The sequence below is a fragment of the Bos javanicus genome, chromosome 16 (genome assembly GCF_032452875.1).
Source record: "Bos javanicus breed banteng chromosome 16, ARS-OSU_banteng_1.0, whole genome shotgun sequence".
NCBI lineage: Eukaryota > Metazoa > Chordata > Mammalia > Artiodactyla > Bovidae > Bos > Bos javanicus.
Window position 1 is genome coordinate 51402390 of NC_083883.1, and position 20762 is coordinate 51423151.

The 20762-nt window shown below is 56.3% G+C and overlaps 1 protein-coding gene across 2 annotated transcripts; it reads right to left on the reverse strand.

Moving 5' to 3' along the window:
* Nucleotides 1-1258: 1258 nt before the first annotated feature.
* GABRD (gamma-aminobutyric acid type A receptor subunit delta) lies at nucleotides 1259-11898 on the reverse strand. Of its 2 annotated transcripts, none has more exons than XM_061383003.1 (9): nucleotides 11690-11898; nucleotides 6100-6212; nucleotides 5728-5795; nucleotides 5422-5612; nucleotides 4281-4363; nucleotides 3452-3589; nucleotides 2677-2832; nucleotides 2264-2487; nucleotides 1259-1946 (listed from the first exon to the last, which is right to left on the reverse strand). In XM_061383003.1, exons 1-9 carry the CDS (start codon nucleotides 11752-11754, stop codon nucleotides 1662-1664), a joined length of 1323 nt encoding a protein of 440 aa, XP_061238987.1. In that variant the 5' UTR covers nucleotides 11755-11898; the 3' UTR covers nucleotides 1259-1661. The 2 variants fall into 2 exon arrangements, with proteins under 2 accessions (XP_061238987.1, XP_061238986.1); XM_061383002.1 differs by having other exon boundaries at nucleotides 5422-5642; nucleotides 11690-11894.
* Between the last annotated feature and the right edge of the window lie 8864 nt (nucleotides 11899-20762).

Below are 20762 nucleotides of genomic sequence, written 5' to 3' on the forward strand. Positions count from 1 at the left end.
AGGTGGCGCCGGGTGGGCAGGGTCCTGGCAGCAGAGGGGGGTTGGCTCACCAGCTTCTGGAACCAGGTAAGGACAGAAGTTCCAGATATCTTGGACCCACCTGTGTGGCCACCAGAGGTCCCGGGGAAGGCAGGCCTTGGGGCAGGACCCTAGGTGCCAGGGGTGCTGTGATCCAGCTCAGTAGCTTCAGGGTGCCAGCTGGGCCTGGACATCTCACCCCCAGGCCATGCTCCACCTTCCAGGAGGAGGGCGTGGTGACCCTGCTGGGCATGCAGGCCAGAAGGTACCCATCTGGGAGGTGGAGAAAAAGGTCTCGCTGTCCTCATTCTCAGAACTGGCCGGGTATGGCCTGCCACCCCCACTGTCCGGAGTTGGCCCGGGGCCTGTGTGTCCAGACTTTGCCTCCTGCTTTCTCCTGCTCTCATGTGGGTCACGATGGGGTCTGGGGGTCCCACTCCCTGGCCGATCCCGCCCCTGGGATGACCCTGCCCAGCCCTGCAGGCCAGTCCTTTAGAGCAGAGGCCCGGAGGGCAGCCCTTCAGGAAGGCGTCTTCAGGAGGTAAGGTCTTCAAGCTGAAGGTGTGGACCCTGGGAAGGTACAGGCCTCAGACACGGCTGCTTCTGTGGGAGCCCGCTGTGGGCTCAGCTGCCCTTGGGTCACTCAGCCAGCTCAGCCTGCCCATGGTGAGGGTCCCCAGCACCTGCCCCCAGAGCTTGGGAACACTGCACATCCTGGGCATGTGTGCTGGCTGAGGGCAGGTGGCCCAGCAGGCACCCTTTCTGATTCCCACAAAGTCACTGCCACCCCTCAAGGTGGCTTGGGGAGGACCTCAGGCCAGTGGGGTCATGGCCTGGCTGCCACCTGATCACAGCAGGGCCCTGGGCCTGGCATTCCTGACCTCGCAGTAGACAGCTCACCCACAGCTGCCCCATGGTTGCCTCTGTTCCCTCCAGTGTGACAGCCTGCTCTGCTCTGGTGTGGGAGCACCTGGAGCCCTTCTAAGAGCAGTGGCCCTGTCACCCTGAGTCCCTGGTGGCAGCAGAGGTGGGAGGGGCTGGGCATTTGTGGGGACTCGGTGGCCACTGTTGTCCCATCACCACATTCAGAAGGCACTATGGTGGCACCTCGCCATGAACCCCAGGGACACCTTCAGCCCCTACATCCCAACCCGGAGCCCCTCTGTCCCAAACCTGTGGAGCCCACAGTGGAGGAGGGCCGTGCAGGCCCCAGGAGAGGAGGCCACAGCCACAGTGTGAGTGATGGCCAAAGGCTCCGTTTTATTTCATGCTGGGACCCAATGCCCGGGAATGCCCTTCCCATGGTCTCGCGAGACTTGAGCACCATCCTCACCCGGCCTCCTCCCCCTCCCTGGTCCAGACCCACAGAGCCAGTCCCTGAGTCAGGATCTGTCTCCAAGTTGACGTGAAGCTCCCAGGGCCGTGCCTGCCTGGCTACTGGGTCAGGCGTTTGGGCTGCTGGAGAGGAGGTGTCTGCAGATGGGGTCCTGGCAAATGTGGAGTCAGAGCCTGGGAGCGCTGAGCGAGACCGAAGCTTTCCTCTCATCTCATCTGGCCCATGGTCCTGCCTCCTCTGAAACACTCAGAGCTGCCCAGGATCCTTCCCCCAGGAGGTCCTGGGCCAGTGAAGCCCCCCGTGGGCCTCACATGGTGTATGCGGCCCAGTAGATGACGTTGACGGCAGCAAAGGCCGCGGGGAACACAGCACGGGCATAGATGTCAATGGTGTCCGCGTCGATGGGCTTGAGAAGCCCACGGAGGCCCCCCTGGCTCCCCTGCTTCTTTGTCTCCCCTGTCTCCACCTCCACAGACCTGTAGGAGCCCATGAGGTTCCCGGGCAAGCGGCATGGCCGGCGGGACACAGCTAGCTCCTGAGTAACGCCCGCAGCGGAGAGAGAGAAGAGCACAATGGCATTCTTCACGTCCATCTGCATGGGGAGGGGGCAGGCTGAGCACCAGAAAGCGGGGGGCAGGGACCCCAACCCAGCCAGCAGGGGGGACCCAGACCCTGACAGCAAGGGCAGGAACCCAACTCAGACAGCTAGAGGGACCCCAAACCTGACCAGCAGGGGGACCCCTGACCCAGCCAGCACGGGGGACCCCAACCCAACCAGTGGCTCCATCCACATAGCAGGAGAGAGGGGGGCCGGGCTGAGCGCAGGACAAAATGCCCCCCACCCTGCCAGCAATGCTGGCCCTTGGCGGTGCTGGGGGAGGGGCTGTCCTTTGCCCTGCCCAGCCTCACCTCAGCCCTCTGCTCCTTAACCTTGACCTTGGCCTTGGCCTTGGCCTTCTGTTTCTTCCGGTAGTCAGCATTGAAGTGGGCAAAGGCATACTCCACCAGGGCGGCGAACACAAAGACATAGCAGATCCAGAAGTACACATCCAATGCCTTGATGGCCGATGCCCGTGGGAGGGAGGAGCGGGCACTGACCATCAGCGTGGTCATGGTCAGCACTGTGGTGATGCCTGGGGGCGCAGAGGGTGCCGTCCCTGGAGCCCTGCCACCCCACCCAACCTGAGTGCAGGTCAGGCTCCTCTTACCGGGGCTGGCCTAGCTGGCCTCTGCCCCAGGACATGGGCCAGTGTTTAGGACAGGTCCAGGCCCGACCCCCACCCTCCCACCTGCTCCCTCGGAGGACAGGCCAGGGCCCCTACCTAGAGACACCCTGGCGGGCACTGCTGCCTGACTGATCCAGAAGGAGACCCAGGACATGGCGACCAGGAGGACGGAGGGCATGTAGGACTGGATGATGTAGACGCCGCGGTTCCTCCGCAGGTGGAAGTGCAAGCTGAGTCGGGGGAACTGGCCGGCTGCCGGAGAGCACCCCCAACAGCATCAGCACCAGGCCCACCACCCTCAACAGCACCGGGAGAGGAGGGCTGGGGGAGCGGCCGGGCCACTGCCAGCCTCCAAAGGAAGGAGGGCCCTCGTCCCCACCTCCCAATAGCCTGATGGGTCAGGAAAGGGCCAGCCTTGCTGCAGGGCCACCAGAGAAAGGAGAGGAGAGCCTAGTGTGGCTGCTGGCCCACCAGGACCCTCCCAGGGTATGGTCCCCCACCCCTTTCTCCCCACCCTCCCCATGCATAGCTGAGCGGCAAGAAAGAGCCAGTCTGGGCTCACTGGCTCCAATGAATGGGCAGCAGGAGTGGGAAGGGGCAGGAGAGGCCAGAAGACAATGTACCCCCAAGGTACCCCCAACCCCACCAGATATCCCCCAAACTCTGGGAAGTAATGAAGGGCCGAGGAGCAAGATGGAGGAAACTTGATCTGGGCTTGCACTGTGGCCTGTCCCGAGCAGCTAGGCTGGGTACGGCCTGCACTGACCAGCAATTTTCTAGTTGCAACCTCGGGGCCCTCAGAGCTGACTAGGGGCCCCACGGAAAACACTAGAAAACCAGCAGCAGGGCTCACAGGAAGTGACCACATTACCCGACTTGAAGTTCATCAGCTCTGTGGTGAAGCGGTAGCTGGTGATGGTGAACTGGGCCAGCTGCAGCTTGTCCAGCCCGTGGATCTGCTCCTGGTTCTCGGACCAGTAGTAGACGATGTCCTCGGATGAGTAGCCGTCTGCAGGAGAGGCCGAGGATGGGCTGCAGGGCCTGGCACCCCCTCCCCAGCCCCTGCAGCTCCCCTCCTCAGCCCCTGGTGGCTCCTACAGGACTGCCCTGACTATACCAGGGTTCGATACACAGAGACAGGGAACAAGGAGCCTGGGGCCACACCTGGGGCCTTGGAAAGGTAGGCAAGTCCAGAGGAGCTGGCAAAAGTGCAGGCCACCCTTGCCAGGTGGCCCACAGGGGCTGCCATACTGGACAATGACATAGGTATCTGTCTCATCTGGGCTCTGGGGCCAGCTGTCACAGGCAGGACGCTGACCCAAGGGAGGAGGGCCAGCCTGCTCCTTTCTCTTCCTTATGCTTCTGCTGCCCATCTCCACCCCACTGCCCCTCTCCCATGCCCCCTCCTCTCCCCCACGCACCCCAAGGCCAGCCCACCCCTCCCCCAGTGCCCCCTGCCCCCTTGCCCCCACCCCCAACTCCAGTGCCCCAACTCCAGTGCCCTACCCCCATCCCCCACATGCACCCCACCCCATCCCACCAGCACCCCCTGCCCACCTCCCCACCCAGCCCCCTTCCCCCATCTCCCCACCTAGCCCCCTTCCCCCACCTCCAGTGCCCCGCCTCCCCATTGCCTTCTGCCCCCCACCCCCCGACCCCCTGCAACCTCTCCCTCCCACTGGCAGGCCAGCCACACTCACAACTCTCCAGGTGCAGCATGCACTCCTGTTCATCCATGGGATACTTGGCCAGGTCCATGTCGCAGGCCACCGTGGACGTGATTCTGCCCAGACAACACCAGTCTGCCGGGTTGAGGCCAGCCTAGGGCCACCGGCGGCTCCCCTGCCTCCCACGGCAGAGACGCCCCTGCATACGGCCAGTGGGACCTTGCTGCGGGGGCAGTGGCCAGGCTGCCTCTGGTTTTGTCAGCAAGCTGCTGACATCTGGGCAGAAACTGTGGCCACTTTACAGATATTTGTGAGTCTCGCTTCAGGGATCAATAACTGGATTTTGTTCACTTTACTCATCCTTCAGAACACCTAAGTCAGGAGCCAAGAAGGCAGGTCCACCCTGAGCGTCCTCCCCCCGCCTATCACTGGAATGGCCTCAAGGTGTCTCCACTGACCCTGCAGCCTGTAAAAAGGCTGATTTTCCAAGAGAATTCAGGTTTTTGTGTAAATCTGATTTTTAAAATGTGGGCGATTAAGTCCACTTTTAAATGGCGTGTATCAGAAAACAAACAAACACACGTACACGTGTGTCCACAGCCCCACAGCTGTCCATTGATGGAGGAGTGGATACACAAACTGGTGTCCACACAACGGAATGTGGCTCTGCCATAAAGAGTTAGGAAATTCTGATAAATGTTACAGTACAGATGAACCCCAAAAACACTACACTAAGTGGGAAAAAGCAAACACAATAGGTCACATGGCATAGGATTAATTTTGTGTGAAATGTGCAGAATTGGCAAATCTATGAGCTGAAAAGCAGATTGGCGGTTTCTGGAGCCAGGAGGAGGGAAGGGGGTGACTGCTGATGGGGACAGGGTCTCCTTTTGAGGGTGAAGTGTGTTAGAACTGGCTGGAGGTGGTGTTTGCACTCCGTGGGGAGTGTACTAAAATCACAGAATTGTTCACTTTTAAATGCTTGATTTGGTGTTATGTGAACTTCACCTCAATTTAAAAAGAAAAGGGCACGTGTTAGCCAAAAAGCAGCCTGTGCTGGCTGCTGGCCAGCAACCTCTGCTTCCTGCACAGCTGCTGTTTGTTGGGGATATAAATACCACCCCGTCCCCCCAACCCCACCCCCAGCTCCCAGCGGCGCTCGCAGGCAGCCCACCGGATGCTGTAGAGAATCACCCCGTCAGGCTGCAGCCGGATGAGCTTGTTCTCCACTGTCACATCGTGGAACCAGGCAGACTTGGCGTTCACGATGAAGGTGTCCGGGAGCCACAGCTTGTCCACGAAGCGGCTGTCCAAGCCCAGGGTCTCATTGGTGTGGTTGTAGGACAGCCTGCTGTCGCGCCAGCTCTGGTGCAGGAACACTGTCATGGTGTACTCCTGGGGGCACAGAGGCCCGGCCGTCAGCCCCTCCGCTCCCGGGGGCACGCAGCCGGGGCAGGTCTGGGGTGCCGACGGGACCTACCATGTTCACCTCTGAGATGTGGTCAATGCTGGCCACCTCGATGGCGAGCGCCACGTTCACAGCGGGGCCTGCAAGGAAACAGCAGGGTTGGAGGCAGGTTGGGCTGAGCCCAGGCCCCAGCATCCCCGAGAACTCGACCAGGCCAGCAAATGCCCCCACAGGCAGGACAGGGGACAGCTGGGAGCTTGGCAGGGAGGCTGTCTTGGTGCAGATCTGCCCAGGCCTGAGCAGACTCACCTTCCCAGCTGGCTTCCTGGGCACTGGTGCTCTGATGCACTATTGGGGACCCAGGGTCTGCCCCAGCCCAGAGCCCAGTGGGGTTCACATCATGGCCAGACCCAGGGTCTGCCCGAGTCCGGCAGCCACTCTCACCTCCAATGCCGGGCCGAAAGTTGCGAGCGTAGCCTTCTATCAGGCCGTCCAGGTTGGGGAGCCAGGATATCTCCAGGTTGGAGCCAACATAGTCGCCAATGTCATTCATTGCCCTGGAAACGCAAGGTCCGCTCCTCACAGGCAGGGCACCAGGGACAGAGCCTGTTCTGGGCAGCTAGGCTAGGAGTGGACAGGGAGAAGGCCCTCCGGGGACACAGGGACCCCTGGAGGTGCAGGACCCGGGACTCTTTGACCTCTTCCCCCACCCCCTCACCCCGGCCCTGAGGGTGGATGCCAGGTCAAGCAGAGGCCCCAGCCTCCCTCCATAACCAGCCTGCACCTCCACTTCTGGGGTTCCTCAACAAGTTGGCCTTGGGGGACCCCACAAAGAGCACATGGCCTCTCATTCAGCTCTGAGGGCCAAGTGTCCTGTAGGAGGTGATGGGAGAAAAAAAAACATGTGACAAGGAGGCTAAGGGCTCAGGAGAGGGAGATCCAGGGCCAGGCTGGGGCCTGTGGGGAGGCCATAGTCTGGCTTCCAGCTCTGTCCCCTCCTAGGCAGGCCCCAGAAGTCCCTAAATTACCATGTGCCTCTGGGACTCAGCCTGACCCCGGAGCAGATGTAGGCCGTGTCCGCTGGTTCAGGTGAACCCTACCGTCAGCCGGTGCTGGTGATATCTGTCCTTAGGGATGCCAGACAGGGACCCACACACACAGGCATCTTGTGGCCTGGACACGCTGACTGCCAGATGTCCCAGTGGCTCTGCTGGCCCACCTCTCCTCTGCTTACCCATCCTCTTGGGAACAGTGCCCCCCAGATTCATATTTACCCAGAGCTCCAGAATGGAACCCTAACGGGAAATAGGGACTTAACAGACATTATTAATTATGATAAGGTCATGCTAGACTAGGTGGGCTCTAAATCCAGGATGAATATCCTTACAAGAAGAGGAAATGGACGTCCAGGGAGAAGCCATGTGCCCAAAGAGGCGGGTGTCTGAGTGATGAGGCCACAAGCCCAGGGACATGGGGGACTCCAGCATTCCCAGGGACTGGACAGAGGCATGGACAGACTCTCCCAGCCCTGCCAACACCTTGGCTTCAGACTCCTGGCCCCAGAATTACTGGAGGATAAATTCCTGTTACATCCTCCAGCTTGCAGCCACTGTTACAGCAGCCATGGGACCCTCAGACCCTCTTCTTATTCTGGCCCACCGTGAGGGAGTGGTATTTCTCCTAAACTGGACAGCCAGAAGGAGGAGGGACATTTAGGAGCAACCCTCGAGTTTCCGTCTGAGTCACTTCCCTCCCCTTGAGCAGAGAAGGCCTCTTGGTCACCTTGGCCAGAGCCTGGCCACAGCCCAGGGGACAGGAACATGACTGGCCAGGTCTGGATGAAGGTTGCAAGGAGCCTTGAGGCTGTTCCTCCCTGTCCCCGAGTCAGGTGTGGCCGCATGCCTGGGTCCCCACTCTGGGCCCTTCTAGCAACCTTGAGAAGACCCCTGGCCCCGCTGGGCCCCCTCAGGGCTGCTGCCCACCCCTCCCAGCTCTGCCCTCACCCCAGCACCCCCAGGCTGCCAGTGCTTCCTGACTCTCCTCTCCCATCTCCCCTTAGAAGCCTGCTTCACCCTCCAGACCTTGCCCTCTGCCCCGACTCCTTTCTCCAGCCCTAACTCTGACCATACCCATATCTTCAAGCTGATTCCCCCCACTTTCACTGACCCCATCCCTCTCCTGGTCCTGCTCTTGGCCCTGCAGGAAGCTGCCTGGTTACTCCTGTATTCATCCACCCTTCATCTGGCAGGCGAGACCCTCAGTGCCGCCCTACTCCAGGGATGTGGCTGAGCCAGGCAAGGGCAGTTGTGGGCCAAGCCCAGCATGGTCAGTGTCCATGAGGGGTGGCAACTCGAGGGCTGTGAGTGTGAACAGAGTCACTGAAAGGTGAGGTCAGGAGTCCTCTGACTGGGGACACAGGGACAGCCACCCCACACCGGCCCCCTGGGGAAAGTGACATTAGAGCTCAAAGAGAGAGAATGGGAGTCTCAGGGATGGGAAGAGGTGGGAGGCAGGCGAGGACTCCGCATGGGGGGCCCTGGGAGGGGCCTGGAGGGTGGCAGGAGGCATTGGGCAGAGAGTGGAAAGGGGTGGACGGGGGACGGGGGGGACTGGTACTGGTGAGGGAGGGGCTGGGGAGTGTCCTGGGGATAAACTGGGGGCCCATTGTGGAGGTGGGGGAAGCTGGGCTGAGTTGGCCAGGCCGTGGAGACGGGAAGGGGCCTAGTCCAGACCAACGGTGGGGGAGTGGGGGAAGAGAGGGGCCAGGAGCAAACTCGGATGCAGTCCGTGGGGCTGAGCAACCCACTGGACCAGCCCTGAAGCCATCCACAGAGGTGGGCTCAAGAAGCCCTGGGGGCTGCCGGGGGCTTGGGAAGCACCAGGCCGGGTGCCTGTGGGGAGGCTGACTATGACAGGAGGTCCTCAGCTAGTGAGCCCCGCGAAGCCTGCCCCACCCTGCAGGCCCACAGGGTCCCTCCAGGCAAGGCTGGGTGGGACATGTGCACAGGGCAGGTTCTTTGGTGACAAAGTAAAAGACAGAATTAACTGAAGCCCTGATCCCTAGTAAAGCACAATTAAAAATGCAAATGGAGGTCACCCTGAAGGTCGGATATGAAGGGATTGAACAAGGCTTTATTTTTGGACCGGCCCAGATGCCGTCTTGTGTAGCGGCTGGCCTACCTGCAGCCAGGCTGTTAGGAGACGCCATCATTCCTGAGCTCAGGCTGGCACACAGGTGGATACACCTGCCCTTGGCCAGGGCCCCCACATCCACTCAGGGGCACAGAGGCAAGGTCAAGGGCAGCACCCCCCTGAAACTCACCAGAAAGTGTCAGGACCCCAGTCAGCCTCTGCCATCTCCAGGGATGAGAAGGGAGCAGGCTGCCCTGGGTCACATCTCACTTGGGATGAGGATGGGTATTTCTGCAGCCATCAAGGAATGTGGGGGCTGGGGCTGCCCGAGGACTGTGCTACTCTGAGTCCTGGAGGACCCCGCCCACCTCCACTGGTTCAGGCAGTCAGTGGGGGTGGGCCGGGAACCAGCTCCACTGCTGGGAGCTCTGCATGGAGTTAGAAAGCAGGGACATCGACCTTGTCCTGAGAAGAGGTCTGGCCGGCGCTGGCCTAGAGCTCAGAGACACACTAGGCTCAAGCTCCTGAACGAAGCAGGTGCCTTGAAATCACAGGCAGCTTCCACCCTGGCTACCCCTGGTGTAGCCAGGCCCCGCCCTCTCCTGGCTTCACTTTCCTCTCTTCTCTCCTGAGAGAGAGCCCAGCCCATCACTTGCCTGTGCCCCTGAGGACTGGAAGGGAAGGTGGGCGTAGCTGAACGAGGCAGCAGGCGCCCCCCAGGAGCCTCCCCTGTGCACACACGAGTCCACAGATCCCTGACAGCTCTGCTTCTAGAGCAGCCACCACCGTGCTGGCACCTCAGTTACCAAGGCAAACACCACGATGCTCGCACGGGAGGTGAAGGCGGGCGGGAGCCGCAGGCGCAGCTTCTCCAGGGAGACGGAGGTGCCAGCAGCTGGGGAGGCCACCCACTCAGGTGTGCAGCCGGCAAGCTTAGGAGGCCGCTGTGTGAGCGGACCTTCAAACTCAGGGATGCATGGCCTTGACCCAACACACAAAGTCTGTGAGGCTCACCCCCCTCTCATCCCACCAGAAACCCTGGGATCTCGCTTAGTAGTTGCAGCAGAGAGGCCCTTCCCTCAGCCCCACGGTCCACCCCCACAGTGCCCCGGTGGAGGGAGGTGATGACGGAAGTGAGGACACTGTTCCTCTTGTTTTCGAGTGGAGGGACACAGAGCAGATGGGAAAGGAGGCCTGAATGGATGAAGGCCCCGAAAGCCTGGAGGTTCTTGTCCCAACTGGGGCCTCAGCCTTCCTGCAGGCAGACAGGTCCCCCTCACCCCACAACCTAGGATCCAGATGGGGCCAGAGTTCAGAACACTGTAGACTGGAGAAGGGTGATATGAGGCACTTATGGACTTGGTTGGGGGAAAGAGGTGTTTGGAGAATTTTCCAGCAGCAAACATGTAAATATGCCCCATGAGTAGCATGAATAAAGACAAAATGAGCAGGGCAGGCTTTGCTGCCAGGTGAGTTTCGGTGTCAAACTTGGGTAAAGACTTGGGAGTTCAGAGCAGCTTGTATTTCAGAACTGGGGCTACAAGACTGAGGGCATGAGCCAGCAGCTGACCCCTCCCCCACCCCCACCCCCAGCTCCCAGCATATCTGCCTATGGCCACACCAGGACACTTTGTCCTTCCTGGGACCATGAAACAGAAGAAGAGAGAGGAGAACGGCCCATCGGGCTTGATAAAAACAAGGAATGGGACGGGGGCCACATCAACACTGCCTGTGACCTCAGCGGGATGTCCGCCTCTCCAGCCAGACCCAGGCCTTCCTGACTCTACACCAACCCAGCAACAAGGAAGGTGTGACCACACACACACACAGAGCCATGCTACATGTTGACCGAGCACCTACAGCCAAAACACAGGTCAGCATTCAACCATTTCTAGCTTTTAAAGTCTGGGGCATCAGCTGGTTGACCACGAAGTCTGGAATGCTGGGGAAAGGGGTGGGGAGAGCTGGTTTTGCTCTGCTTTTTCTGCAGTCCTTGCACCCAGCTGATTTTCAAAAGGGCCCCTCAAAGGTGACCAGACTCAGTGCTCAGGACACTGGGTGACCTGGGGCCCACATCAAGTCCAGCCTGCAGAGATGCAAAAAGCGAGCTGGGACTGCACTGGCCCTGGGAGCCAGCGAGGGAGCCCCAGCACTGGGACCTTTCTTCTTAGCCTCTTCCCTCTCTAGGGCAGACAGGGCTCCTCATCCGCTCTCCTGACAGAATTAAGGAGAAATCTGGAGTCTCTCTCCTGCCAGGGGCACCTGGCTCCCCCATTCGCATTCTCTAGAGTTGGGTGGCATTTGAAATGGCCCCAGAAGGGAGACCCACAACCAGACCCGCTATGAGGACGCGCCTTCGTGTCCACCCCAGACTGCTAGCTGCACGGAAGCTGCTGCGGGGAGCGATGCTGTCAGGGGAAGGGGCACAACCCGCTCCCCGTGTTCTCAGGACCCCTCCTTTCTTCCATGCTGAGCGCTCAAGCCGCGCCTGGAAGGACACCAGCCAGCCAGGGACCGGCCAAGTGGCGGCCGGGGCCGAGGAACCCGAGCTCAGCAGAAGAGCCCCGGCTGGGGAGGAACGGAGAGCTGCTGTGACGCCCTCGACCGGCCCCGCGGCCGGGTTCAGCACCGGGACGGCGGACAGCACCGGGGCAGCCGGAACCTAGAACACGCCGCTGCCCGCGCCCAAGGGCATCGTCGCGGCGAGTTTGGAGAGAGGAGGGCCGGCGCTGGGAGAGTCGTGGAGGAGGGGATGGGGGCAGACACGGTGGGAACCGGTGGGCGGGGGACAGACCGGGGCCCTGAAGACCAGGGTTCGCGCGGGGCTCCATCTCGCAGCCCGGGCGCGGCGGCGCGGGATCCGCACCGAGGGCGGCCGCAGGGCGGACCGGCTCTCGCTCACCTGGCGCCGCGGTGCTGCGCGCAGAACAGCAGGAGCGGGGGCAGCAGCCAGGCCAGCTCGTCCATGGCCTCGGCTGGCGGTGCGCTGGGCCGGGGGCGGCGCCGGGGTCCGGCGGTCGCGGGCGCTCGGAAGTTGCTTCGCCGGCTGCCGCGGCGGCGGCACAGGCGGGTGAAGAGGGAGGGCGCGCGGCGCGGGAGCGAGGGCGGACGGAGCGCGGAGCCCGGAGCCGCCCCGCCCCGAACCGGGCCGCGCCCCCCGCGCCGGCCGCCCCGCCCCCCAGCTCGGGCAGCCCCGCCTGCCGCGCCCCGCCCCCTCTGCCAGCCCCTACCCGAGGGCCGCGGTCCCCCGGGGGGTCTGGCACGCCCCGTCCGGTCGCCACTGCCCTTGCCGACCACAAACGGTCCCTCCGCGCGTCTGTCCGGAGGCGACCCAGGCGAAAGACCCGCGTGGACGCGGCCTCCAGCTGCCGGCCAGAAGCCTGCGGACTGACGGGCGCGGCAGGACCTCCGCCCTGGGAAAAGTTGGAGGTCGGCTATTTGTTGGGTCACGGTCCCCGGGAGCAGGTTCGGGGTGACGAGGGTCCCAGCGCCTCAGAAGCCTCCACCTTCCACCGGACGAGATACCTCCCCCCAACACGCGCAGCTCCTTCCAAAACCCTCAGGCCTGCGCCTCGCCCACCTAGGCTGGGTGGGCGGTGAGCGGAGCGGGGGTGGCCGTGCTGCCGCTCCGCTGCCCGCGGTTCTGCAGTCAAAACCCAAAACCCCGCGCTGGTCGCCGGACGCAAGGACTTGACTTCTCCGCCTGTCTGGGCCAAGCTCCACCACACCCGCCCACATTGCCGTCCGAGGGCAAGCCGAAGGCCCGGCTCTGAAGAGATGACGCCCCCATCCCACCCCACCCCATCCCCACCCCCAACCCCACGGACCTGCTAAGAAGGCCAAGGCCTCGAATTCTCTAGCATGACTCTTCTCAACATAAAGCTCTGCAGTTTCCCCCCAAAGCTGACCACAGACTTTAATGGTTTGGTCTTGTCTATTAACTTCTGGACTGGATGTCATCTGACAACCGGAAGTGAGCGTCTCCTGCAGTTCAGTCACTCAGTCGTGTCCGACTCTTTGCGACCCCATGGACTGCAGCACTGTCCGTCACCAACTTCTCTGTCCATCACCAACTCCCAAAGCTTGCTCAGACTCATGTCCATCAAGTCGGTGATGCTGTCCAACCACCTCATCTTAAAACTGGGCAAACTGGTCTGGCAGTGGGTTGGGTCCTGTGGGTGACTGTGGACACTTGGTCTGAGTGGGGGCGGAGTGGAGGGAGGTAGAAAGGGCTTCACTGTTGGGAATTTCCAGTCCTGAGGGCCACAGATCAAAGCTGAGACCCACTCAGCTTTCTTTCTTAAAGCCACCCAGACCTAAGACAGGCAACCAGGTCCCAGCATAAATGCCTCTCCCTGCCCCCCAACCCCACCTCTTGGGAGGATCTTCTGGGACCTGGAAGTGCTGCCCTACTGTGCCTGTTATGGTGTCCTGGGTGCTTCTCTGGACACATTCCCACGTGTCCTCCCACAGGCTTGATGGGAAGTTGAGAAATTAATCCAACAGAAAGTGTGGAGAGCGGATCCTTTTCCTTATTCCTCCTCTGGATCGAGATCTTGTCTGTCTGCTTCTTCAAAGCAGCCCTTGGGTCTAACAGCCTCTATTATGATAGGCGCTTAATAACTGGGAAAATTTAGGCTCAGAGTCAACGACAACCAGCACAGCGGGTGTGGTCAGACCTGCTCAGGGCTGCTCGGGGCTGCACGGCGCCAAGTTCTAGACTTCGTGCTGGTCCAGGTTCTGGCTCTTGTGCATGGCTCCCTGTCACACTCTTTTCTTTTTTTTTAATTGGAAGATAAATACTTTACAATATTGTGATGGTTTTTGCCGTACATCAACATGAATCGGCCACAGGTATACATGTGTCCCCCACATCCTGAACCCCCCTCCCTCTCTCCCTACCCTGTCCCTTTGAGTTGTTCCAGAGCACCAGCCTTGGGTGCCCTGCTTCACGCATTGAACTTGCACTGGTCACATATCCTGTCACACTCTTTTCCTGGATCTGAGAAGATCCAGGTGCTGAGGGCCTCTGAGAAATATTGCTGGCCTTGAATCACCTGATTCAGTTGGTTCAGAGTAAACCACATTATTGCCATTTTCTACATGCTCCTCTGTTATCTGAGGCATAACATTAATACTGAGCTTTCCCTAGAGAACTCCCTGCACGGGCGTCTCAGCTGTAGCTCAGGGTGCTGGGCAGCATCTCTTCTGGGATTTCCCTGGCAGTCCACTGGTTAGGAGTCTATGCTCCCAGTGCGTTGGTTGGGGGATTCTTCCCTGGTGGAGGGACAAGATCCCACATGCTGCATGTATGTGTATGTTAAGCCGCTTCAGTTGTGTCCGACTCAGTGACCCCATGAACTGTAGCCTGCCAGGCTCCTCTGTCCATGGAATTTCCCAGGTAAGAATACTGCAGTGGGTGGTCATTCCCTTCTCTAGAGGATCTTCCCAACCCAGGGATCAAACACAGGTCTCTTGCACTGCAGGCAGATTCTTTACCATCTGAGCTACTAGGGAAGCTACTGGAGTACATGGTGCAGTCTAAAAAACAACAACAAAAAAATAAACAGCAATTGCCTTTTCTTCCTCGAGCCCTGGAGGAAGCAGGACTCAAAGCCAGGACTAGAGAAAGAGGTCAAGCAGTGTCCAGCACGCCCACAGGCCCTGTGACACCGCACCTCCCTCCCACCTCCTCCTGGGGTGCCCGCTGTTCACTGACCTTAAATCAAAATTTCTCCCTCAGAGTCTACAAACTTTATTCCAGTTCTGCTGCTGCTACTGCTAAGTCGCTTCAGTCGTGTCCGACTCTGTGCGACCCCATAGACAGCAGCCCACCAGGCTCTGCGGTCCCTGGGATTCTCCAGGCAAGAACCCTGGAGTAGGTTGCCATTTCCTTCTCCTTTGCATGAAAGTGAAAAGTGAAAGTGAAGTCGCTCAGTCACGACTGACTCGTGGTGACCCCATGGACTGTAGCCCACCAGGCTCCTCCATCCATGGGATTTTCTAGGCAAGAGTACTGGAGTGGCTTGCCATTGCCTTCTCCATGCCCCTGATTGGCTTCAGCTTGGATCTCAAGAATGAGAAGTTTCATTGCTCCTTCCTCAAGAATTACTTAGTCACACTCCTGAACCTCAGTCACAGCCCATGATGTGCCCCATGTTGGTCTCCCCAGCCTCCTCTTCTGCTTCACCCAGACAAGCTCCAGACACCCCAGGATGAGGAAGCCTGTTCAGGCAGCCCCACTAAAGGTCAGGAAACCAGGACCTCAGTGCTGGGTGGTTGGCCTGCTGCTGAGGCAAGCCCCCAGGAAGTGCTAACAGTCCACTTCTCCCCACTTTTTGATAATTCAGGAAATGACCCCAAGTCAGAGGTCTGGGAACTAGTCCCAGTCCTGCTCCTAAATGGCTGTGTGGCCTCAGGGAGTAACTTCTCCCGGCTTTGTTTTATTCATTTGCTGAAGGAGGGGCTGCTCAGCGATGGGTGTCCTGAGCACAAGTCCACATGGCTGATCCTGTTACAAAGAATCTCAATAGACTGTCTTCACTAAAGACAGAAGTCTAATTTATATGAGCTCAGGCTCTCCCACCTTCTCTGGAAAATAGTGTAGGTTCTCCCCATCTTTATTCATTCTTGTGATTTTTTTTTAGAGGGGAAGTAGAACTTCACACACCATGTCTGACTGTGCTGAAACTCTCCAAATCAATCAGATGAAGGGCCTCTGTCCACTTCTCGTGAGGTCTGTGCTCTTCGCCCAGATACGCGATGGTCCCATCCCTGTGTCTGGACACGGAGACCAGTCAGGCACCTGGTGTCCATGCCTGCAGACAGAAATAAACAAAAAGCCCGAATGGTCAGGCCTGTGGTCCCTGTGGGTCCAGTTAACTCACCCACACTCTCCCCTTCCTCTTATTTCACAGGTAACACGGCAGCTTCTTGGCTGGATGATGCATGCAGAGCGCTCTGGTTACAGGCTCAGGGTGTCAGCTTCGGTCCCTCCCTCCTGTTCCGTGCAGGGAGGCGTTCTGTTCTCCCCATATGGTGCAGAGCGGGGCATCACGCACTTGGCCCTAGAAGGTATGGAAACTCTGCTTCCGTGGTTGCCCCAGGGTCACCAACTCGACACTTCTCTGGGTGACAAGACCATGGGTAGTGTCTAGGGAGCTGGGAGGTGTGGTTTGGGGTCTGCTTGACTCTTGAGATCCTCAGCCTGCTCCTGTTTCCACTCTGTTTCTTTGGAGTGATGGCTTTGCTGCTTGCTCTCAACGTCTGGGAAGCCATGGCACCGAGTCCAGAGCTTTGGCAGAGAGCTGGCCTGAGTCTCTTGCAGCAGCAGGATGGGCCCCAGGAGGTAGAGGTGAATCATGGGACCCAGGAGGGGAAACTGTACTTGCTAATTTTAAAATCCCTGCTTGATACATTGGTGACGCTGTTTTATTATTTTCCTGGGAAAATGCACCAAATAGAGGAAATGGCAGTGACACAGAAAAATATTTCCGAGCTTAGAGTGTCATTATTAATCCCATGATTTCCAGATGGAATTCATTCACTTGGAGAAGCAGAGACTACTTGGCAGAAAGGACCACATGCAAAATCCTTGCAGCAGCCTGAGATCAATGTCTACTCAAACAAAGGATGCATGAGGAAGCTGGGTTTCATGGCTGCTTTTAGTCATCGAGGCCCTGAGGACCAATAAGTGATCAAACTTGGCCATTTAGAGAATTTTTTCTCCACAAGGTAAATAGATGTCCAAGTACAACTGCTCACATGTAACGAGGAGAAGTCAGAATTCTATTCTCCTATTTTATGTTTTTTAAAGTGGTGATTCTTTCACCTGATGGAAAACACTAAACACAGATTAACACTACCGACAAAGGGCTGCCTGTCAAGTGAGACTCAGCTTTGGGGCCAGCAAGACTGAATCGAGGGCTTCCCGGTGGCACTAGTGGTAAAGAACCCGTCTGCCAATGCAGGTCAGACATAAGACAGGCTGGCCTGATCCCTGGGTCGGGAAGAAACCCTGGAGAAGGGCATGGCAACCCACTCCAGTATTCTTGCTGGGAGAATCCCATGGACAGAGGAGCCTGGCAGGCTACCATAGGGTCATACAGAGTTGGGCACAACTGAAGCAGCTTAGCATGGCACCCACGGCAAGACTGAATCGATGTGAAAGTCCTGAAGGGTCTGCTGGCAGTGTCCCAGATGGCAGGCAGCCATGCTCCCCAGACTCCCTGAGGAAGTCAACCTGGCTCCCTGAGCCCCTCTCTGCTCTGACATGGTGATCCCCTGGGTAGGATGTTGGAGAAATAAAAGCAGGAGGTTTGCTGTAATCTTTTTTACACTTGATATATAGATGCTTTGATTAAACTTCCTCAAGAAAGGCCCCAACACAGGTCGATATTTATTTAACCCAAATCTAACCATTTAAGGAATTATTCATCTGACTCTGTGAAGTACTGGTCTAGATGTTTAGCCTGAATAAGATATAAAAGGTCCCTGCCTTTAGTGGCCTTGTCTTCTAGGAGGAAGAACAGGGACAATTGTGAGTAAACAAACAATCGACAAATGGTATATCAAAAAGCAGAGACATTACTTTGCCAACAGAGGTCCATTTATAGTCAAAGCTATGGTTTTTCCAGTAGTCATGTATGGATGTGAGAGTTGGACCATAAAGAAGGCTGAGTGCCGAAGAATGGATACTTTCAAATTGTGGTGCTGGAGAAGACTCTTGAGAGTCCCTTGGACAGCCAGGAGATCAAACCAGTCAATCCTAAAGGAAATCAACCCTGAATATTCATTGGTAGGACTGATGCTGAAGCTGAAGCTCCAATACTTTGGCCACTTGATGAGAAGAGCCGACTCATTGGAAAAGACCCTGATGCTGGGAAAGATTGAGGGCAGGAGAAGAAGGGGGTGGCAGAAGATGAGATGGTTAGATGGCATCACTGACTCAATGGACATGAGTTTGAGCAAGCTCTGGGAGATAGTGAAGGACAGGGAAGCCTGGCATGCTGCTGTCCATGGGGTCCCAAAGAGTTGGACATGACTTAGTGATTGAACAGTAACAACAAAACAGACAAAAGAGATCATTTCAAGTACAATGCATGCTGGGAAGGAATCTCAGAAAGATAAAAATAATGAGGAGAACGATAAAAATAATGAGGAGGGTGGGCAGTCCAGACAGGGAGGACCATCCTGAGGGGTAACATCTGAGCTGAGGCTTGGATTCTATTCTGTCCCTTCTGGAGGAAAAGGCAGCCCCATCCAGAGCCAGATAAGTGTTCTGGGCAGAGAATGGAACATGAAAAAGCCCTGAGGCAGGAGCAAGGCCAGGCCAGTGGGTCTGGGAGGGAGGGAGTAATGGTTGTAGAGCAAGGTAGGCAGAAGCCAGGTCATGCGTGGTCCAGTAGATGCAGACGGTTGTCTAGGTTTGTTTTATTTTTAGTCAGCTTTATTGAAATAGAGTTTACAGGGACTTCCCTGGTGGTCCAGTGGCTAAGACTCTGCACTCACAATGCAAGGGGCCCTGGTTTCATCCCTGGCCAGGGAACTAGATCCCACATGCTGCAACTAAGACTTGGCACAGATAAATAAATAAAATTTTTTTTAATTCCTTTTTTAGATTTTTTTTGATGTGGACCATTTTTTAAGCCTTCACTGAGTTTATTACAATACTGCTTCTGTTTTATGTTTTGGCTTTTTGGCAGCAGGCATGTGGGACACATGTGGTGACAACATACAGCCTTGACGTACCCCTTTCCAGATTTGGAACCAGTCTGTTGTTCCATGTCCAGTTCTAACTGTTGCTTCTTGACCTACATACAGATTTCTCATGAGGCATGGTGGTCTAGTATTCCCATCTCTTTCAGAAGTTTCCACAGTTTGTTGTAATCTACACAGTCAAAGGCTTTGGCATAGTCAATAAAGCAGAAGTAGATATTTTTCTGGAACTCTCTTGCTTTTTTGATGATCCAACCAATGTTGGCAATTTGATCTCTTGTTCCTCTGCCTTTTCCAAAACCAGCTTGAACATCTGGAATTTCACAGTTCAGGTACTGATGAAGCCTGGCTTGGAGAATTTTGAGCATTACTTTATAACGTGTGAGATGAGTGCAATTTTGCAGTAGTTTGAACATTCTTTGGCATTGCTTTTCTTTGGGATTGGAATGAAAACTGCCCTTTTCCAGTCCTGTGGCCACTGCTGAGTTTTCCAAATTTGCTAACATACTGAGTGCAGCACTTTCATAGCATCATCTTTCAGGATTCAAAATAGCTCAACTGGAATTCTTTCACAGCATTGTCTTTCAGGATTCAAAATAGCTCAACTGGAATTACATCACCTCCACTAGCTTTGTTCATGCTGCTTCCTAAGGCCTGCCAGAGTCCAGCTCCATCAGCCAGGGAATCAGCCTGAAGGGATGAGCCGTGTCGGCTAAGAATGATGTAGCCTCTGACTCGAGGTATGGGACTACATGTTTATTTCAAGCATCAGGTCTTCTTTTATACTTTGACAAAAGCATTAGACAGCGGTTTTATATTTTCAGTTCCCCCTCACCCAGATTTATTGTCTCATTGTTGGCCTTCAAGCAGAGTTCCTGCTTCAGGGATTCTCTCAGAATCCTGTTTACTTGTGATTACATTGTAACTCATGCTTATGTCTGGGCCACATACCACATTCCCCAGTTTATTTCTTATCTTTCTAAATCCTGCTTGCCCCTAGTATCCTAAGCTCACTATCTCCTAAAAAGGCTTCTAACTATTCTTCAGATCAGATCAGATCAGATCAGTCACTCAGTCGTGTCTGACCCATGAATCGTAGCACGCCAGGCCTCCCTGTCCATCACCAGCTCCCAGAGTTCACTGAGACTCACGTCCATCAAGTCAGTGATGCCATCCAGCCATCTCATCCTCTGTCGTCCCTTTCTCCTCTTGCCCCCAATCCCTCCCAGCATCAGAGTCTTTTCCAGTGAGTCAACTCTTCCCATGAGGTGGCCAAAGTGTTGGAGTTTCAGCTTCAGCATCATTCCTTCCAAAGAAATTCCAGGGCTGATCTCCTTCAGAATGGACTGGTTGGATCTCCTTGCAGTCCAAGGGACTCTCAAGAGTCTTCTCCAACACCACAGTTCAAAAGCATCAATTCTTCAGTGCTCAGCCTTCTTCACAGTCCAACTCTTACATCCATACATGACCACAGGAAAAACCATAGCCTTGACTAGACGAACCTTTGTTGGCAAAGTAATGTCTCTACTTTTGAATATGCTGTCTAGGTTGGTCATAACTTTCCTTCCAAGGAGTAAGCGTCTTTTAATTTCATGGCTGCAGTCACCATCTGCAGTGATTTTGGAGCCCAAAAAAATAAAGTCTGACACTGTTTGCCCTGTTTCCCCATCTATTTCCCATGAAGTGATGGGACCGGATGTCATGATCTTCATTTTCTGAATGTTGAGCTTTAAGCCAACTTTTTCACTCTCCACTTTCACTTTCATCAAGAGGCTTTTGAGTTCCTCTTCACTTTCTGCCATAAGGATGGTGTCATCTGCATATCTGAGGTTATTGATATTTCTTCCGGCAATCTTGATTCCAGCTTGTGTTTCTTCCAGTCCAGCATTTCTCATCATGTACTCTGCATATAAGTTAAATAAACAGGGTGACAATATACAGCCTTGACATACTCCTTTTCCTATTTGGAACCAGTCTGTTGTTCCATGTCCAATTCTAACTGTTGCTTCCTGACCTGCATACAAATTTTTCAAGAGGCAGATCAGGTGGTCTGGTATTCCCATTTTGCAGAATTTTCCACAGTTTATTGTGATCCACACAGTCAAAAGCGTTGGCATAGTCAATAAAGCAGAAATAGATGCTTTTCTGCAACTCTCTTGCTTTTTCCATGATCCAGCAGATGTTGGCAATTTGATCACTGGTTCCTCTGCCTTTTCTAAAACCAGCTTGAACATCAGGAAGTTCACAGTTCACATATT